This window comes from Lissotriton helveticus, chromosome 5_1, assembly GCF_964261635.1.
Source record: "Lissotriton helveticus chromosome 5_1, aLisHel1.1, whole genome shotgun sequence".
NCBI classification, from domain to species: domain Eukaryota; kingdom Metazoa; phylum Chordata; class Amphibia; order Caudata; family Salamandridae; genus Lissotriton; species Lissotriton helveticus.
In genome coordinates, this window is record NC_136065.1 from 481,917,956 (window position 1) to 481,937,221 (window position 19,266).

General features: G+C 40.4%; 1 protein-coding gene across 2 annotated transcripts; it reads left to right on the forward strand.

The window, feature by feature from the left end:
• The first annotated feature begins 2,764 nt into the window (after nt 1-2,764).
• On the forward strand, nt 2,765-18,309 carry LOC144753235 (uncharacterized). Of its 2 annotated transcripts, XR_013594254.1 has the most exons (4): nt 2,765-2,894; nt 7,406-7,545; nt 14,619-14,736; nt 17,645-18,309. XR_013594254.1 is itself a non-coding variant. In XM_078640993.1 (3 exons), the coding sequence occupies exons 1-3, from the start codon at nt 2,850-2,852 to the stop codon at nt 17,765-17,767; spliced, it is 366 nt and encodes a 121-aa protein (XP_078497119.1). In that variant the 5' UTR covers nt 2,838-2,849; the 3' UTR covers nt 17,768-18,309. The 2 variants fall into 2 exon arrangements, 1 of the variants encoding a protein (XP_078497119.1); XM_078640993.1 differs by lacking the exon at nt 14,619-14,736 and having other exon boundaries at nt 2,838-2,952.
• Nucleotides 18,310-19,266: the final 957 nt, after the last annotated feature.

Below are 19,266 nucleotides of genomic sequence, written 5' to 3' on the forward strand. Positions count from 1 at the left end.
GTTAGGGGATTAAGTCCCCTTGAATCCTGAGGGTCCCTAGGGGCCATCTAGCCCACCAGGTACCTCCAGTGCTTAATCAAAGCCTCGGTTGGTGGCGGACAATTTTTTATTAATGCTTTTTGGGGCCTTGGGGGTCCTTGTGGGACCCCCTGAGCATGCCTAGGGGGTCAGGGTGTTTCTACCCTGCCCCCTTATCTTGTTTTTCGCGTTTGCTTTTCTCTTTTCTTGTGACTCGGTTCTACCGAGTCACAAGATGGCTGCCAACTTCCTGGTTTGGATTGTTGGCAGCCAATTAGAATAAAGCTTGTGGTCGGGTGGATCCGTGGATCCACCGTGCCACTAAATATCAAAAGTTTTATTGTTATGATTTTCTCAGCAACTACTGAACGGATTTACACCATTTAAAAAAAAGGGCGCTTTCTGAACCAAGCACTACTTATTTGCCAAATTTGGTGTAATTCCGCTCAGCAGTTCGGGCTGTATCCATGTCTAAAGTTTCCTATCGGAAATTCTTTTTCTGACCTTTCTCAGGTACCACTAAATGGGTTTACACCATTTAACAAAAATATTTTTTTCTGAAACAAGGGCTACCTTGTTGCCAAATTGTGTGTAATTCCATTCTGCAGTTCAGGCTGTAGCCGTGTCTAAAGTTTCCTATGGAAAATTACATGGAGTTTCCATAGGAAAATCATAACATTCTTTTCCCAATAACTTTGGCGCCTGTTGACAAATCTTTGCGAAATTTTCAAAACTTATGGCCCTCTCAGGTCAGCTCCTATCCTGAAAGTTTTGGGGTGATTCGGCAAGCGGAAGCTGAGACAAAATAAAAATAAATATATATATGTATATAAAACACCACCTGTGATGTACATGTAATGTACATTCAACAGAGGACAAGGCGTAGACCCCAGATATCTCCATAGATTTATTTGCACTTAATCACTTAATCAGCCAATCCGCATTTTGGTCACAGCGTGACCTTGCTCACATACCATATGTATGTGAAAAACATATACGAATATTAATGTTTAAAAAATCATATTTTCCGTAAGTAATAAGAAGTATTACATATATGAGATATATATGAATAAATATTAATATATATAATTACATATGTGCACACACACACACTACAATTATAAAAACAATATTAAAAATAAAATTGATATATAAATAAAATATTACAACTCTTTTTCATAAATAACATAAACAAAAAATATAAATCCCAAATTAACACTAGCAAACATGTTGGAATGTAAAGGAGTCACATTTGCTGTTAAGAAGGAAAGTGTTGCAATTTGAAGGGGTTAGATTAACTATTCCCACTTCGACTCAAAGCAAAATCAGGAACAATGTTGGACTAAGGAAAGGTTATATTTACTATTCCCACTCCAATCTAAGCAACAATAGGAACGATTTTGGACTTAGGATGGGGTTACATTTACTATGCCCACACTAATTTAAGCAATAGTAGAGAAAGCGCTGGACTTTGAAAGGATTCGATTTAATATTACCACCCCACGTAAGCAAAAGCATGGCAAATGTTGGACTTTTGGAGGGTTTAGATATATATACCATTCCAATCCCTAATCATTTAAAAAACACTATAAAAACAATAACATGAATAACATATGCATTATAATGATATAACATTGAATGAATTAACAAACAAAATCAGAAATTAAAAAGGTTTTTCTGTCTTGTGCTTATTTTTGGTTTTAAACCAATGTAATGTCCCTTTTTGTCATGTCATAGTAAAAACAACACTATTAAAAAATCTCAATTATAAAACATCATTTTATATGTTAAAACATGTTTCACAATAAAACCCCCTTATTACATCTAATTGATGTTCCAAAACACGACTTATTACATATTCATATTACACATGCAAATCTGACATATTATACATTAATTCTCTTTAAAAATGTTGATGCAGCATTTTGGAGGATTTAGATATGGTTCCCATCACCTTCATCTGGACATATCATTTAAAACAATTATTTTGTGGTCATTTTGCCTTCTGTGCTGTATTATATATATATATATATATATCCAACAAAGTTTGCCCATGCAAATAAGCCCGCACACCAAACAGGTAGGTTGCATTCCACAACTTTTATTTTAAGATGAAATTGGGATTTCAGTCCGTGTCACTCCTTCCGCAATTCTGCCTGACGCGTTTCAAAGATAACAATCTTCTTTCTCAAAGGCACTCCGAGGTTGCAAAGTCTTTCTTGCCTCAATTCCGCTTCTGTTGTTTTAAGGCTTTTCAAATCGCTCCTGCGTGACTTTCACTTCCACAGTTATTAAATGCAGGTGTGTTTATGCAGGGTATCACGGTACTTGTAGTTTCTAGGCACTTACTACCCTCCAATGGGTTTCTTGTAACTTCGTGACATTTTTTTCAAAGAAGAGAGCAGCCCTCCATTGGGCAGAGACTGCAATTCCCCTTCCATCACTTTTAATTACCTGTTTGCCCATATCGATCTGGCATGCTTCCAAACCTGGGGTTCCTTCATTTTAGGGTGGTGCGTCAGCTTCACGGCTGGACCGGCCGTGTAAAATATCCAACAAAGTACATATATATATATCAAAATCAAAAGGTAACCCTCGTGTGGATGAAGCCTCGAGGTAAATGTTTTTCTCCACCTTTTATTTCAAGATGCTGCATACAGGGAAGTGGCAGGTAAATGTCATCTGTAATCACCTCAGCCGCCCGGTTTCGGGACTTCAGTCCCTTCTTCAATGGCGTACGAGAACCAGAATGCCATTTACATGGCCACACCCACTGGGGCAGGCTCTCGGAAACAAAGGTGCGCGAAGGAAACCTGCCTTTCATCAACAGAATGCCATTGAAGAAGGGACTGAAGTCCCGAAACCGGTCGGCTGAGGTGATTACAGATGACATTTACCTGCCACTTCCCTGTATGCAGCAGCTTGAAATAAAAGGTGGAGAAAAACATTTACCTCAAGGCTTCATCCACACGAGGGTTACCTTTTGATTTTGATATATATATCCCTTTGGTACATCAGGGACCGCCAGGATTAAATATTGTTTTTCTTTTCTTTCACTAACATTGGTCCAACATTGTTTGGACAGTTCTCCTTTTACCTAGAGCCTGGTCCCCTCTCCCATTACTCCTTTCAGGTAGGGAAATCTTTGTTTCATTATCAACAGACTGCTCCAGTCTAACTGTTCTCTTTTAAATCCAGAGCTGGGTCCTCAAAATGCCGTCTCATCAATCTGGTGAAAACCTTTTGGCATACAAGAGTAACTCTTCCTTTTTCTGTTGTTTAAAAAATAAAATGTAATAATAGAAAAATAACTAAGCAAATGTAAACCAAAGTAAATAAATGTAAAATATATACACTTCACTCCCTACTACCCAAATAAAACCACCACAAAAATAAATAAAAGACTAGAAATAAAACATGAATATTATTAAAATAGTAATTAAATTAAACTTAAAAACCAAAACAAATATTAAATATACAATTCATTTTAAAAGTTTATTATTAAATGTATTTGTCAATGGATTAACAATTAAATACAATACAGCAAATAATTGACATATGAAACATCAATTGCATAATTCCCATAATTATCAAGTAATCTTTTAATTAATATAAAACAAATGAAAAACAATAATTTATATTTCCAATAACTCCTCCAATCCCCTTTAAACCCAGCAACCCACTGCTATATTATAAATTAGTAATTAAACATTAAAAATGTGAGTTACACAATAAAAATCTCAAAATTGTGTTATACAATAAATATAACAAATACAAAATTGACATACTCAATTACACATTACATTTTATTTAACATAAAACAATGATTTAAAACAAAAAATAATAATTTATCATTTAAATAATGGCCTACCCTATTCCCATTCCCCCTCATACCCAGCACCAACTTTTAAAAGATAAATTAGCAATTAAACTGTGGAGAATTGAAATTACAAATTAAAAGTCACAAAATACTCTTACATAATTATTATAACATTTAATCAACTAAGTAATTTACATAATTAAATACCAATCAAATATCTAACAAACATAAACAAATTAAAATAAAAACAATAATTCCAATTTAAATATCTGCCTGCCCTATTCCCTCCCAAACCCAACCCTGCTACTAAATTATGAATTAGAAAGTCCGGCACGGAAAGGGTGTGGAAAACCGACATCGTAATCCCGACTGCTGCGACACCGTCCATAAGGGATTACGGTGGAGTTCCAACTGGCTGAAAGACTCCGAGAGCCTGTCGGAACCGAGTCGGGGTGACCAGCTAGTTTAGATTCCGACCACCGACATCGTAATCAAGCAGTCGGACTGCAAATTGACCGTTTTGGTTGTAAAGCCTTCGGAAAGCTTCCGACTAGCAGTCAGAGGCTTTCGCACCGATATCGTAATCGACCGCTTAATGTAAACAAAAACTCATTGCACATTAAAACTTACAAACTATGGGAAAAAATATAAAAACAATAATCATAATATTGCTTATACATAAAAATAATATAATAACTGATATATTAAATTCATAAAAAATTATGTTAATGCAACAATATTAAAATACACAATATTAACTGCAACAATATTTAGGCAAAACAATATTATTACCTTCTAGTTTTTGTCCCACGATATTTATGATGTGACAATATTTCTGAAACAATATTGTTGTACCACTACATTTTTTTAATGATATTTTGGTCGTTCTTTGCTCCTCTCCACACAAGCGCTGGTTCTTCAACTATCCACATAGAATCTTATGACCTCACCTTTGCAGAAGTGACCTCATGACATTCCATGCCAACACCAAAGTGCCACATATTATCAAAACACTTTTACACCTAAACTTATAAATAGCTAATAAACTGCAGAACATTACAAAGATCCAATTGCAACAGATCGAATTGTATTTTGACAAGTGTAATCTTAAGCAAATAAAGGGCCTTATTTATTTCTTGACTGCTGTCCAGCCGTAGCGGGGGGGCACAAGTAGTCTGCGTTGACCGAGTGTATCCCGCCGCAGTTGCGGCTTACTGCTGCCGACGAGGTGGACTCCATTACTGGCAAATAGTACACCGTTGCTATCAGGACAGAATGTTTCCGCTGAGCATATTTATATTTCACAGTTGTGCTGGCAGTATCCTAGTGCAGTTCCCTGACAGAGGGAGTCCGTTGCAGTATGTGCTCAACAGTGCACCATCACTATGGCCGTTGGATGGATGCTAGAAGAACACATTTGATGTTGTTTGGCCAAATGGAAACACCTGCATACTACACTGTAAAACACACTCCAGTTTAGACCATGGCCCTTTGCCATACCACTCGACTACAACATTTTCTAGCAGAATGTTTGCCAGTTAAGTGAAGTTATTTTGTTTCTTTTCCCAGTTTCTTGGCCCTTTATCTTATTTAATTTCATACGTTTGGTTATTTGTTTTATTTCTTCATATTTCTTTGCACTGTGCCAGCCCCAATTTGACTGAGGGAGAATTGTCAGTCATGGTGGATGAAATCATAAGAGCCGCAATTGTTTGCAGGTGAAATCACAAATATATTCTCAGAAAAGGCAAATGTGGGCCATAATAGTTGACTGAGTCAATGTTGTATCAAACAGCCTGTGAACACATGAGGAAATTAGGAAACGTTGGAATGACCTGCGGGGGACAGTGCGTTCCCTGGCCTCCAAGTGTCACCTGGAGGTCCAGAGGACTGCCGGTGGTTCTGCCAGTGGTTCTGCCAGGCCCCTCTAACAACTCATGCCCTGGGACGAGAAGGTATTTTAGATTGTACATCCTGAATGCTTGACAGGAATACCTGGTGGAGTTGAGTCTGGTAAGTTACACTTAACAAAGTCTCACTAAACCTGAATGTGCTGTTTGTTCTCAACTCATCTGTTCCCAATGTACTCTGCACAATTTTTCCTAACATAGAAACCTCAAAGTATTAGTATCACATTATGTGGTTTGTTTGAGTGAATGTATTGTGGTGCATCTAAGATTACAGGTGTCAATCTGGATTACCTGTCACATGATGGTATGGTGACTAAGGGGTCAATTAGGATGGCAAGGGACCGTCCGCCATAATGGCGGAGGTCCCGTGCATCGAATTAGGATGCACCCGTCACAGTGGCGGGTGCATCCCGCATTTTTAACATTGCGGGGGGCTGTGCTGAAAGCATGTTGTGCATTTCAAAGCACAACATGACAGGCACCGCGTGGTGCCTGCCATGTTGTACTTTGAAACGCAGGGGGGTACCATAGGTACCCCCCATGTGCACCCTCCACCTCCGCCTTCACCCTGGGGGCCCACAACGGGCCCCAAAGCAAAGACCATATGCCTTTCCGTGATGGCATTGCTGCCACGGAAAGGCATTCCCCAAAGCCCATCCTAATATGGTGGCGGTGTCTGATAGACACCGCCACCATATTAGACCTTTTCCGCCACGGTCGCAAGGCGACCGCAGCGGAAAACCGGCCGCGGACCCCCCTGCCATCCTAATGTGGCGGGGGGTCATTTGAGTGAGGATGGTGGACGGATTGCCCCCGCCGGGCCGGTGGTGGCTACCGCCAGCCCGGTGGGGGCAATCCGTCCACCATCCTAATCAACCCCTAAGTGTTAGAACCCCAAATAACCCGTTACCCACATGTCAGTCATATTGTAAGTGTCTGTCTCATTTCAACTGCATTATTTCCACAGGTATGTTCCACTAAACATTTTGCAAGTGTTAGGACGTTGTCTTTGAAATTACTACAACTACCATGATGCCATGTTTCTGTTTTGTCAAAGTATTATTGCTATGTCATATTGTTCATCCTATCTTGTGTAACATATTTCCACATACGGTAAAGTGGCATGTAGTGATCAATCCCTAGTCAATGCTCTCATCTGAATTTTTTTTGTTGTTTTCTTAATGTTGTCCTGTTCTTCTGAACCAATTGAATAGATGTAATGACTTTCACAAATCAAACTGTGTTGACCCAAAAATTGTATGCTGAATATAAGAGGTAATTGCAAAAACTGACTGCACTGACTGATGACTAATGCCAAACATGCATAAAAGCTGTGTAAATGTCTGTTTTGAAGTCAGTGAGGCATTGGAATTGTCAATTACACATTTCACCTTTCCACTGTGTTGGGTTGGATGGTTGCGAAATGTTAGCTATACTTCCTAATCACTTCATAAGCATTTCAGGACATCTTCTTAGTTGCTTATTTGAAGTTGTACTGTTTGAAATTGCAAAAGGTTAGGGTAATATGCTCAATACCACCGAAAGCTATAATCATAATCTCTACCTTTTTTTGTTCTAGGTATCTACATTGTTTCAAAAGATTTGGATGTATAACACACACTTTTACTAATAAAAATGTTCTCAATTTCTACAATAGGTCTAACTGCCAGAGTACGTGCCACTGAAGAGACCTCCACTCCAGCCCAGAACCAAGTCTTCAGTGAGGACAACATTCCTGGTAATCTGGTTGACAATGAGGATCCTGGCCCATCTGGTCAGCCTAGGCAGACAACTCCAGTGAGTCTTTTTGTGCACACACGAAACCTCCCTCCCCAGCTGTAACACCTAACCAAAGCCTCTACTTCCTGTGTTCCTACCACTGTAACACTGATCGTGTGCCCCCCAGTCATGGATAATGATGACAGCACAGCACCACCAGCTCAAGCTCACCGAGGGCCCAGTCAGATGGGGCACACTGAACAAAGGGCACAGGGTAGTGGGGTAGCAGGGTAGTGGAAGGGGTCCTGTGGGCCAGCATAGTGAAGCCATTGGGGTCACTATCACCCAGGCCACCATCAACCAAGTCTAGGGAGCCTATCATCAATCCCAAGACATGATAGGCCAGGTATTCACCAAGTTCTGGGAGATGAAGCAGTTGCAGAGGAAGTTCAATTATCAGATGGGGGCTCACAACTCCAATAGGGGCTCTCTGACTGGGGTGCTTCAAGACATTTACATCCATATGTGCAGGGATTTCCCAGCACCATTGACCCCTTCCTGTGGTCCTACAACATTTGGCCCATCTACATCTGCCACAGCCAAAGGAAGGGAGGACCTGCCACCGTATGAACCACCTGCAGCCACCCCAGGTGCTGGAACTGTGGATCCCCTCTCACCCGCAGGAAGGGACGTCGACCCAGATTATGAGCAGATGAGGATGGTACGACCCCTGCCACCATCAGCAAGAAACCCGAACCCTAATTTTCTCCAGTGTGTGATTACCATTCATACTGTGGACTATTTCTGGACACATTTACCTTTCTGATGCCAGATGTATTTTAGACATTGGACTTCAAACAATTTTGGCTGTTCACCTATGGTTTTATTCGCTATGACTGACTTCTTCCCTATTTGGTTTGCTTTTTCTTTTCACCCTGTTTAATTTCTTCGCATTAAGTTCAATAAATTCAGACCTCAAAAACTCATAGACTGGTGTTGTATAGCTCAACTCTATCAATGCATTTGTTTCCTTCCATCATAACTTTACAATAACAAAAATCAAATGATTGTGTAAACAGATAATTTGAATGAAGGTAATGTTTTTCTCAAGTTCCCAACCATGACTCTCAAAAAATAAACCATTGAATAATCTACTACAGGCTCTCCTCATTAAGTACTCAATATTTTTATCTTGCCCTATTTGATTTTAATTTATACTGTTTTTGGGTCTGTTTTGGGTGAATTTCTACCTTTTATTTTGCCTTTTGGTTGCTTACCCTCACCCTCAACACAAAGGAGCTTAGGGGGATAGGACAGGGATTTAAACGGGCAGCCCCCCACTCACTACAGTAACAACTATCATGTGCCTGTCCCTATAAAATCTAGGGGTAAAGCCCTGATTATTTCTTTAAACCGTGTAGTTTAAACAGTGGGTACACTACAACCTTCTGTTTAGTAGTGCTATTAACAGTCACTATTTCGACGCATTGATAATGATTTAAAAAACAAAGTGTGTGTGTGTGCAAGCCCCCATGTGTTAATCTAACTCATACCCTCAACCTCTGGTCTTCCGCAGCGTTGTGCTGTTCGTGCGCAGAGAGGGAGTCGGTGTTTGAAAGGAAGTTGTATTTTCCCGCTCCTGGGCAGCTTTAGGACCGTACCGCCATCTTGGTGGTAAGCGGTATTGGTAGCATTGTCAGTTCCCTTAGCAGAAGTTACATAAGGAACATGACAGCATAGATGCATAGCGGACCCCAGGATCCTCGCATCAAGTACTCAGTATTTTTGTATTGAAGCCTTTGATTTTAATTTTTACTGTTTTGGGTCTGTTTTGGGTGGGAGGGAATTTTACCTTTTATTTTTCCTTTTGGTTGCTTGCTTTCACCATCTGGTCTGCCGCAGCGTTGTGCTGTTTGTCTGCAGAGAGGGAGTCCGTGTTTGAAAGGATGTTGTGTTTTCCCTCTCCTGGGCTGCTTTAGGACCACACCGTCCTCATGGTGGTTAGCGGTATTGCCAACACAGTCAGTTCCTTTAGCAGCATCTACATAAGGCGCATGACAGCATAGATGCATTGCGGACCCTGTGCTCTCCGCATCAAATACTCAGTATTTTTGTATTGAAGCCTTTGGTTTTAATTTATACTTTTTTTGGGTGTGTGTTGGGTGGAAGGGATTGTTACATTATATTTTGCCTTTTATTTGCTTGCCTTCACCCACTGGTCTGTCGCAGCGTTGTGCTCTTTGTGCAGAGAGCCCGCGTGAATTATCTCACTTTTCTTTGGCTCATTCAGAAACATGTTTTTTATACCTTTAAAGCATGTTATCATGAAGGGCAATACATAGTTCTTAAACACACTTGAAAACAAAGTACAAACATACATTAAACACAGTTGTATTCACAGAAATGACCTATACAAACTTAATGAAATATTGCATTATAAGAAATATTAAACCAGTCCTAACTAACATATGAAACACTAGGCGGAAACATTCACTTTCAAAGTATGTGGTTTTTCTTGCCATTGTGTGGCTCTGGGAGCGCAATCTTAAATTGTTGTAAAAATGGAAAGTGGTAGCAATACAAAGTTTCAAAAGACACTATGAATACCTTTTCCCAAGAGCGGGGGTCAACACGTTTCAAACCCAAAGTCTTTTTGAGGTTCTCATCAGGACATGGACCTGGTCATTTCAGCTGAAAATAGGCATAAATGATTGTATTACAATCTAATAACTCAGAAATCCCATTGCTACTTCAACATACTCATATGATTAACAGTGTACCTAATATTGCTTGGAAATGTAGAGGGGTGCACTGATCCTCAATGTAAATTTCCATGACTACTCATTTTGGACGGAGACGGTGGTGTGATCATATATGATAATAATTCTGGTTCTTAACCAAAGCTGGTTTTAACATGCTTAATGTCAGATGTTTTTCCGAGGCAGCCTGAAGCTCGGGGGGCCGTGTTTGTTGAACAGATTCACTTGCCTGAATTCCTTTCCCTTTTTCCGTCGATCTCTCGTTGCTTGCTTCATCAGTAGCAGCTTTTTTGCGGCAAAGTCATATTTGCTGTTTTGTCGTCTCCAAGGGCTGAATTCAATTTCTGAAATGGACCATTCGGAATTTGTACATTTTCCACGACTGATCGAAATGCATGCTGGACTATTGAGTTATAGATGAAAGGAAGGACGTTCTGTTGCATAAAAAGGCACATTTCATATTTTTTAATTTTGCAATCTCAGTCATTTCATTTAACCCTCTCATGACAGTGTTAAATTTCATTATGAGATAAGCTTCCTTCCTTACTAGTAGAATTTCTGGGTCTCTGCCTCTGGGGTTTGGTGTAATTGCACAAAGTACAGTCCACTTGAAGTCTTTTTCTGTGTAGTTGTTCTCCACAAAGTGGTTTACCATAGGCGCTGTGAGGATTTTATTTTTTAGTCTGGAATGTTGATGTTTGACTTCCTGGTTCGTTTGGCCAATATAAATTTTTTGGCACGGACATATTATGGCATACTCCACATTGTTGGTTTTACAATTGGAAAGCTCGTTGTGTTTCCATTGTATGTGGCCGTCCGTAATACAATGGTGCTGCAGTATTTCAAAACTGTTGAAGTTGAGGAGATGTCTGCTCTGCTTATGTCTGTCAAGTCGGGCTCCCTGCTTGATCCAGTCTCGTCCTCTATCCTGGAATGAGGAGTGGAAGCTGTGTTGCCTTTGGTCCATGAGTTACTCAATAATTCCCTGGCCTTGGGCTAAGTTCTGAAGAATAGGAAGCATGCAATGGTTGTCCCTTTGCTTTCTACCTATAATGACAACTACCGACCTGTTTCTCTGCTTCCTCTACAGGCAAAAGTCACCGAAAAGCATATAAACCAACAGGTTTCTCAGTTCATTGAGACTCACGACTATCCTCACAAGACACAGTCGGGGTTTTGCCCATCCTATAGTACAGAGATGGCCCTGTTATTGGCCTTGGATTCAATACATCACAATTTGGTTGCAAGGGATGCAGCTGCTCTCTTGATGTTAGATCTCAGTGCGGGGTTCAACACCATATCCCACAAGCAGCTTATTGAGCGTTTGTAGAGGTGTGGTGTCAGCCACATGGCACTTCGGTGAGTTGCCTCCTTCCTACAGGGATGCACCTTCCAGGTGTGCCAAAAGCCACTTCACTCGAGAGTAGCCAATGTGCAGCAGTGAGTACCTAAGGGTTCCTCCCTGAGTCCAACCTTATTCAATATATATATGCTCTCCCTTGCTAAGATCATTGAACGGCATGAGGTTCTCAGTAATCACATATGCTGATGATACTCAACTGATCATCACACTCCCCCAGGATGTGACACCCAAGGCTGTTTCTCTAAAGTCATGCCTGGAGGAAGTCGCTGGGTGGATGGATCAAAATTGTCTACGGTTGAATTTAGGGAAGACCGAGGTTTTGAACTTGGGCAAACAACCCAACATCTGGGTAACTTCTTGGTGGCCTGAAATTCCAGGACGTCTACCCAGCCCAAACCCCATGGTTAAAAACCTGGGCATTTGGTTTGACCAGAAGCTGTCCTTTTACAGTCAAATTACAGCATTGCCTGAAAAGTGTTTTGGAATCCTTAAGACACTGAATAAAATCCTGTATTTGCTTCTAGAAACTGTGAGGAAGGTGGTGATCCAGTCATTGATTATTTCAAAGCTGGACTACTGTTAATATGTTGTACCTGGTGGTATCACAGTCCCGTATGATGGGCGCTCCAATGAGTACAAAATGTGGTGGCATGTTTGCTACTCAAGCTCCGAAAACACATCTCCTTGGGACTGTCTGTGGGCAAAGTTACACTGGCTTCCTATGAAGCAGAGAGTCTCTTTTAAGATGATGTGCTATTGCTACAAAGCCCTGACAAACACTGTACCTTGGTACATGCAGCCTCTCTTTAAACCCTGCACTGCTCTGAGCAATCTTAGATCATCTAGGACTAGTAGGACCTGTATTCCGAAACTGAGAAGAGAGTGCCTTGGTGGCAGCTTCTTCAGCTTCCTGGCATCGAATCCATGGAACTCACTGCCTCTTTCTGACCGACAGGCCACCATCAAACTTCTTTTAGGAAAAAAAACTAAAAACCTTAGATAGTCTGATTCTGTCACCTTTTGCGAGTGTGTAACTTGAGGGAGCTTTAACCGCAGTGCAGGGACACATCTTTGAAGTAGTTATGCACTTTATAAGTTGCATTATTATTATTACTACTATGTTCATTCCATTTGACCAATAATTGTCTGTCAACATTTTCACTAACATAACGATCCGTGCATGACACTAATACTCAGTGCTAGTTTTCATATTTCCACTGCCAGACCTTGCCAACATGGAATAAGGAGCTATCAGCTAGATTCATCAAAGACCCGTTTTGCGAGTCTTTAACCCCTCCCCTGCTGACGACAGAACCGCTCCATCATCAGCCGCGGTCGCGCTGTGCTGATGACGGAGCGCTTCCGTCATAAGCACAGCGCAACCAACGCTGGTGATGGAGCGGTTCCGTCACCAGCATGCGCCCGCCGCTCTTCCGCCCCGCCCCCTTAGCACTGCGGTGGAATAGCTGCCGCAGTGAAGGGGTTAATAGCGATTCATAAGGAATCGCTATTAAGGACTTGCAAAACGGGATTCATGTAGGAATTGCAAAAAATATTGCGATTCCTACATCTTCCTTATTTGCGATTAGCAAATTGCTAAAGGCTCATAGGAATGAATGGGAGTTATACCTTATTTGCGATTAGCAATTTGCTAATTGCAAATAAGGATGCGATTTCAAGGGTGCCAGGGGTGTCCAAAGGACACCCTGTAGCACCCCTGAAAAGCAAATTTACACAGGTGTTGCGCACACACATGTCCAAAGGACATGTGTGTGTGTAACATGCAACTGAGAAAAATGCACTAAAGTGCATTTTTCTATTTTTTCGCTATTTACCACGAAGTCTGACTTCGTGGTAAATAGCGCCCAGAAATTGCGAATTTGCAAATTGAAAATGGTTGATGAATTGCATTTAAGGAATCTCAAATAGAGATTCCTTAACTGCAATTCCTCGTAAATATGCGATTTCGCTATTAGCGATTTTTGCATTTGGGATGATGAATCCCAAATGCAAAAATTGCACTTGCAAAGGGCCAGATTCGCAGAATCTGGCCCTTTGCGAGCCGAATTTTCTTTGATGAATCTAGCTGTATATCCAAAACAAAAGATTGAAGAGGCAAATTATCCTTGACTTGTCATCACCTAGAGCGAGATCTTCTGGCTCACATAAGGAATCCCACATCAGTAACACCACAGACAGACAAAAACATGGCAGTACTACATTTTGTAGACACAGGATCATTCCAATTCATTGTTCCAGTATCTGGTGGAATGTCACAGCCAAGTTTCAGTGGTATGCCACAAGAAGTATGTCCTACAATGATGAGAAACATCAACAGGTACATGCACTTTACACACAATGAAGATTTTGCCATTGTGAAGGGAGAGTAGTATGATTAGGCTCCACTGCCACATGTGGTTTGAGCTAATAATGGCACAGTTATTGACATAGTGCCAACAAACAACAGAGAACAAGTCCAATGTAATCTTCAACTCTTCCATACAATTACATTGCTAGTCGCCGTGGTACAAGCATTGTACAATGAAAGTCTGTGTCTGTTTGTTCCAGGATCAATTCATGTTCTCTTTGTACTTCGAAACAGCTACATATAACTGCAAATGTCACAACTCTGCAATGTTCAAATGAAAATGACATAGTGAAGGAACCTAAAACAGAACAAAACAAAAAAATTACTAATAAAACATAACATAATAGACACATTGCAAAGTCAACTTTTGGAGGACACAATTTCACAAAACAATCAGAGATAAACAATGTAACTGAACACAGTAGTCAATGTTGCAAAACGTTGATCAACAAACACCTTTGGCCTAAATTTCCCTGAACCTGCCTTTCCTAACAAATTATCACCACATACTTCTCTCATCATCACATCAATAATTGGTGTAACAGTGAAAGTGATAACATGTGAAGATATACTTACACTCATGAGAAGAAGTTGAAAATGACATCTTGACGTAATTCAACTCCTTCCACTTAACCACTGTCATCTTCATTTGGCATTTCAGGATACACACCCGGTGACTCTTCATGGTCTCCATCCTCCGAAATGTAAGAGATGCTCCGTCGCAGGGCGATGATGTGGATCATGCAGCAGACCACAGTGATTTAGCACCCCTTTATAAGGTGAGTAGAGTAGGGCTCCACCAGTTTCGCCAGACAACAAAATCTTGCCTTTAGGAGTCTAACAGCCGGCTCCACTGGCCACCGTGTTCTTTATTGGGTCAAATTGGAGCCGACTTCCCGTGGCATTATTAGATTCCTCAGCGGTGTCAAAAACCATGGTCGGTTGGGATAAACTGAGTCTCCTAGATGGAAGACAAAAAAAGTGCCAAACAATGTAACACAATTTCAGATTATTCAACTAGAAATTCCCCAAACACTATTGTACTGATCAACAAGCCAGTCCTACTCATGTCCAAGTTGGAAAATTTACAGGGGTCTGGAGCTGTTCCCTAGTACAAATGATTTATGGGCAGAGCCGGGAAAAAATATGCAAACACTTGTGATATACAAATCCGGTAAGCACACAACTTGCACGTTGATTGAATGGAAGTTTTTCCGATTCCATTAGACCTGTTCTCTGGCATGTGGCAGCTCTAAGGCAATATGATTGCCATCAATTGCTTCAAACACATGTGGTAGACGACTCAAATCATAAAAGTCCCCTGTCACATTGGCTAAATCCTGCTGGTATGGAAACTGGATGTAGCTGTTGATGTAACTCATCATTTAAGATATATCTCCTCATAGCACACCACTGAAAGTTGGTTGTGTCCTTCCACCAGATACTGCCACAGTGTATTGACAGGATCCTGTGGCCACAAAATAAAGTACTTCCAAAGTTTGACAATTGGTATAATAGATGACGGATTTCTGTTGTGAGGCCGCAGATCTAGCTCCAGCTGATGACCTAAATCCAGTATAGTTTGCCTATTCACTCTGAACTTCTTGATTATTTCCCTTTCTTCCATGGTGGCAAGGTCTGGAAATAGACAGTACACCTGAGGCTGTCTCCTCAATCTTCCAGGGTTCATATGTCGGCACTGGTAAAACATTTGAACATTTTTTACATTTTCCACGGCAACATATTTGATATTTAACACTAAAGTCATGTAGTTGTACAAAATATATATGGTTTTAATAAAACATTTGCTCTTTGTCCTTTATTCTTCACAAATTACATTTATAGCCTTAAATTCATTTTAAATAAAAAATGGGTAATACATTTCAAATGTTTTATTTACATATTCTTTTTTAAAAACATTTTGTCCTCCAAAAATGCTGTCAACGGAGGTGTAAATAATACTGGGTTAATATTGCTTTTCAGCACAGTTACACAGTACAAATAAATGTTTATTTTTAAAAGAATGAGTGTCCATCGAAGTTTGAATATGTAAATAAACCAGCCCCCATTTTGAGTGGTGGTGATGCACTTAACAGTCACAAACATTATTTTGCACTTCTAAAATAGTGAGTGCCTGACCTCGCCGATAGGACACTTGGAATCAGATGGGCATGACGGAAGTTGATTGCGTAGTGGACGGTTCACTCCATGACGGACACAGCCATAGGCTAATGTTGATGAAAGTAATGTACCAAGGCCAATGGCTGTGTCCGTCTATGCTGACGATCACATACAAATAACAGGTGGCTAGAAAAAAGGATCATTTGCCTCCTAACACTGCTACCATCAAGACCTCCGCCACTTTTGATGCTCTTTGTCACCTCTGGGAGCAATGATGCCTGGTCGGGTAAGTGAGAGGGCCCCTGCATTCTTGACAGAGGAGCAGAAGTTGCTGGCACAATAGGTCCTCTTCCTGTATGGCCAGCTCTATGGCTCACCAGAGGGACAGGTACATGTCTAAAATGCAAAAGGGAATCTGTCTAACTGTTTTTTCCATTCACACAGGCTACAATGTTCCTTTGAGATCCTGATTGAAGTGTATTTAGTGATGTCAAGTATCATCTATTTTGTTCATTACAGAGGACAATGATGTTGGGGATTTCTAAGCACTTTACAATGTAAAAAAACAGCATCATTAGTATGTCTAGTGTGTTTAAAGCCCTGGATTCAAACTGGTGTGTATGTAGAGATGCATCTACGTATATGTTTGAATTACGTGTTCTACGTTCAAATCTCACATCACAGAAATTAGAAAACACATTTTATACTGTTTCGACTGTACATAAAAAAATTCTGTACAAACCAAATGAAAGTGATGTTAACTAGGTGTATCGGCCTACAAATCACTCAGCCTAGTTTAGGGCTCTCCATACAGTTGTATGGGAGCTACCAGTAACTCGAAGACCCCTTCAGAGTAGCACACAGCCTTGTGGTCATTTTTTAGATGGACACAGGGTCATTTGTGCATATAAATGTTAAGGGAAGGCAGTGTTCATGTGACATCATGATCATCAGGCTGCAGATAACAAGGACTGACAATGAGCAATGATCAGTTAGAATGAGGGTCCAGGCAGGGCTGCGTAACAGGGACAACAACTGAAACACTGAGATACATCTGTCATAAACATATATCCTTGCCAGGTCAAATTTTGAGGTGTGCTCAAAATACACCCCTTAATGCTTTTATATGGACAACAGTTGAAAGGGAGAGTTACTTAACTTCTTGAGATAACACATCACTTAATTTTACTCTCATTTCAAAGGATGTCATGTCCAAAATGCAGGCCCCTAACTCACAGTGGCCACTGTTCACTGTGACATAAGTATTTATGTTTAGCCTTTAGTAGTTCACAATCTTTTGCACTGATCAGAATTTGGTCAAATCATAGAATATGTAGGAGCCCCCTGGGCTAGATGATGTCACAGGCCTGGATTGGTGAGTTTAGACCATGACATGAGATGAGGGTAGTCAACAGATATTGATTTTGGTCAGCATGTGAAAATACACATGCTGTATGGTCACTATTGAGTCATGCTAGTGATAGATGTAGAAAATGTTTGTTACATCAATACAGACAAACAAAAAGTCACAAAACCATTGATGTTTCTTTTTTCTTGTCCATACAGGTCAACGCCCATCAGAAGCAGGACAATTGGAAGGCCATCGCCAGGAAGGTGCAGACCCTGGAGGTGTACAAATGGTGCCGCGTCCATTGCCGCAAGAGGTGGGGGACCTACAACGCTGGGTGATAAAGTCAACCAAAATCTAGCTCGGGCAGTCCTCCCAGTGTGGGAAGCGTGTGCGTCACACCCTGAACCTAATGACCCACATTCTTATGGGTTTCTATCTGGAGCTTGATGTGCAGTTGAGGGCCCAACAGCAGCAACAAGTTCTTATCAGAGTTTTACATGTTACATGGCAAATTGTTTGTTACAGCCAGGATTTTTCCCATCAAAATTAAGGGTGACCAATGCCCAATGCACAAGAAGAGTTCTTGAAGTAGTACGTTTTGCACAATTTGTATAATGATGTGCTTTGTCTAATAATGTCTTGGAAAGGATCCCCCCTGATTCATGTTCACAACCAAAGGACTTTCCTGAGCAGACACATGGCTGCCTAAACTCCATAAATACATCAGGTTCTTTGATGTCAGGACAGTTGTACCAAGCAGTCCAATAGTCTAATCTAGTCTGTTTTTGGACAAATAATTGTAGCAGGTATGCAATGTTTGATGAAACATAGATAGGAATGTGTATACATTGGTGACAGATTAAAACATACCCAAAACCATTTCCCAATGTCCTTTGTCATGTCCAGTCCAGATGATACATCAGTAATAGAAAAAAATGGGAAACTTTAAGAGATTTTGGAAGATGGAATGTTCCATCACATATATGTAGGAGTATCCCATCAGGAAAACTCAGAATCATGAAATGCATTAAGGTGTAGTATGTTGCTTATTGTGATTTACATTTGTATCGTTGAAGTAATTATTATATATGAATCGTTGTACGTAAAGATTACTGCGATGTTCTACAACTTTTTGACTACAGTGAAAGCCAGCATATTTAATGAAACAATTTCACAAAGATACAACAAACTTCAAATAACTAAAGAGATAATTAAGAGTCAAATGTGAAAATGTTTTTGCTCTGTACTGAAGTGTATAAGAAATGTTTCAAAGGCTATGTATTTACTTATGCTTTAGAAGTCATTTGTCAATCCACCCAAATATTTGTTTCTGACTGCCTTCAACAGCATTGGTATCTACATAATATGTGATACATTTCTAAGCTGCTTCAGTACAGAATTCATTTATAAGTTCTACTTTAGTGGCTTGAAGTAAATGGTACTATTTCGAAATACCCAAACAAAGGTAACCTGCTTTCAGTTTATGCTACTTTTGGTACAACATTGCATATTTGTTGACACACATTTATTCAAATTTTACTTATTGAGAATGAAAAGTATGCAGATTTTATGGCCTTCTGAACAAACTGTACAAAGGTTTTTTGGTTCATTTCCTTTTTGTGACATCAGTTCACTATTCTACAATGCAAAGGCCAGACATTCAGAGGTGTGAAATAGTTCCTGGAGAGACATAATAATAGATAAGATACAAGAGGGGAAATATACAATTTTTTCACGTAGCACACTGCAGCAGCCGCAAATGTTGTGCTGCGTGAAAAGAAGAGAGGAGGAGAGCGCCCAATGTAAATGAGGCACTCTCCCTTGCGCTGGTGCTGAA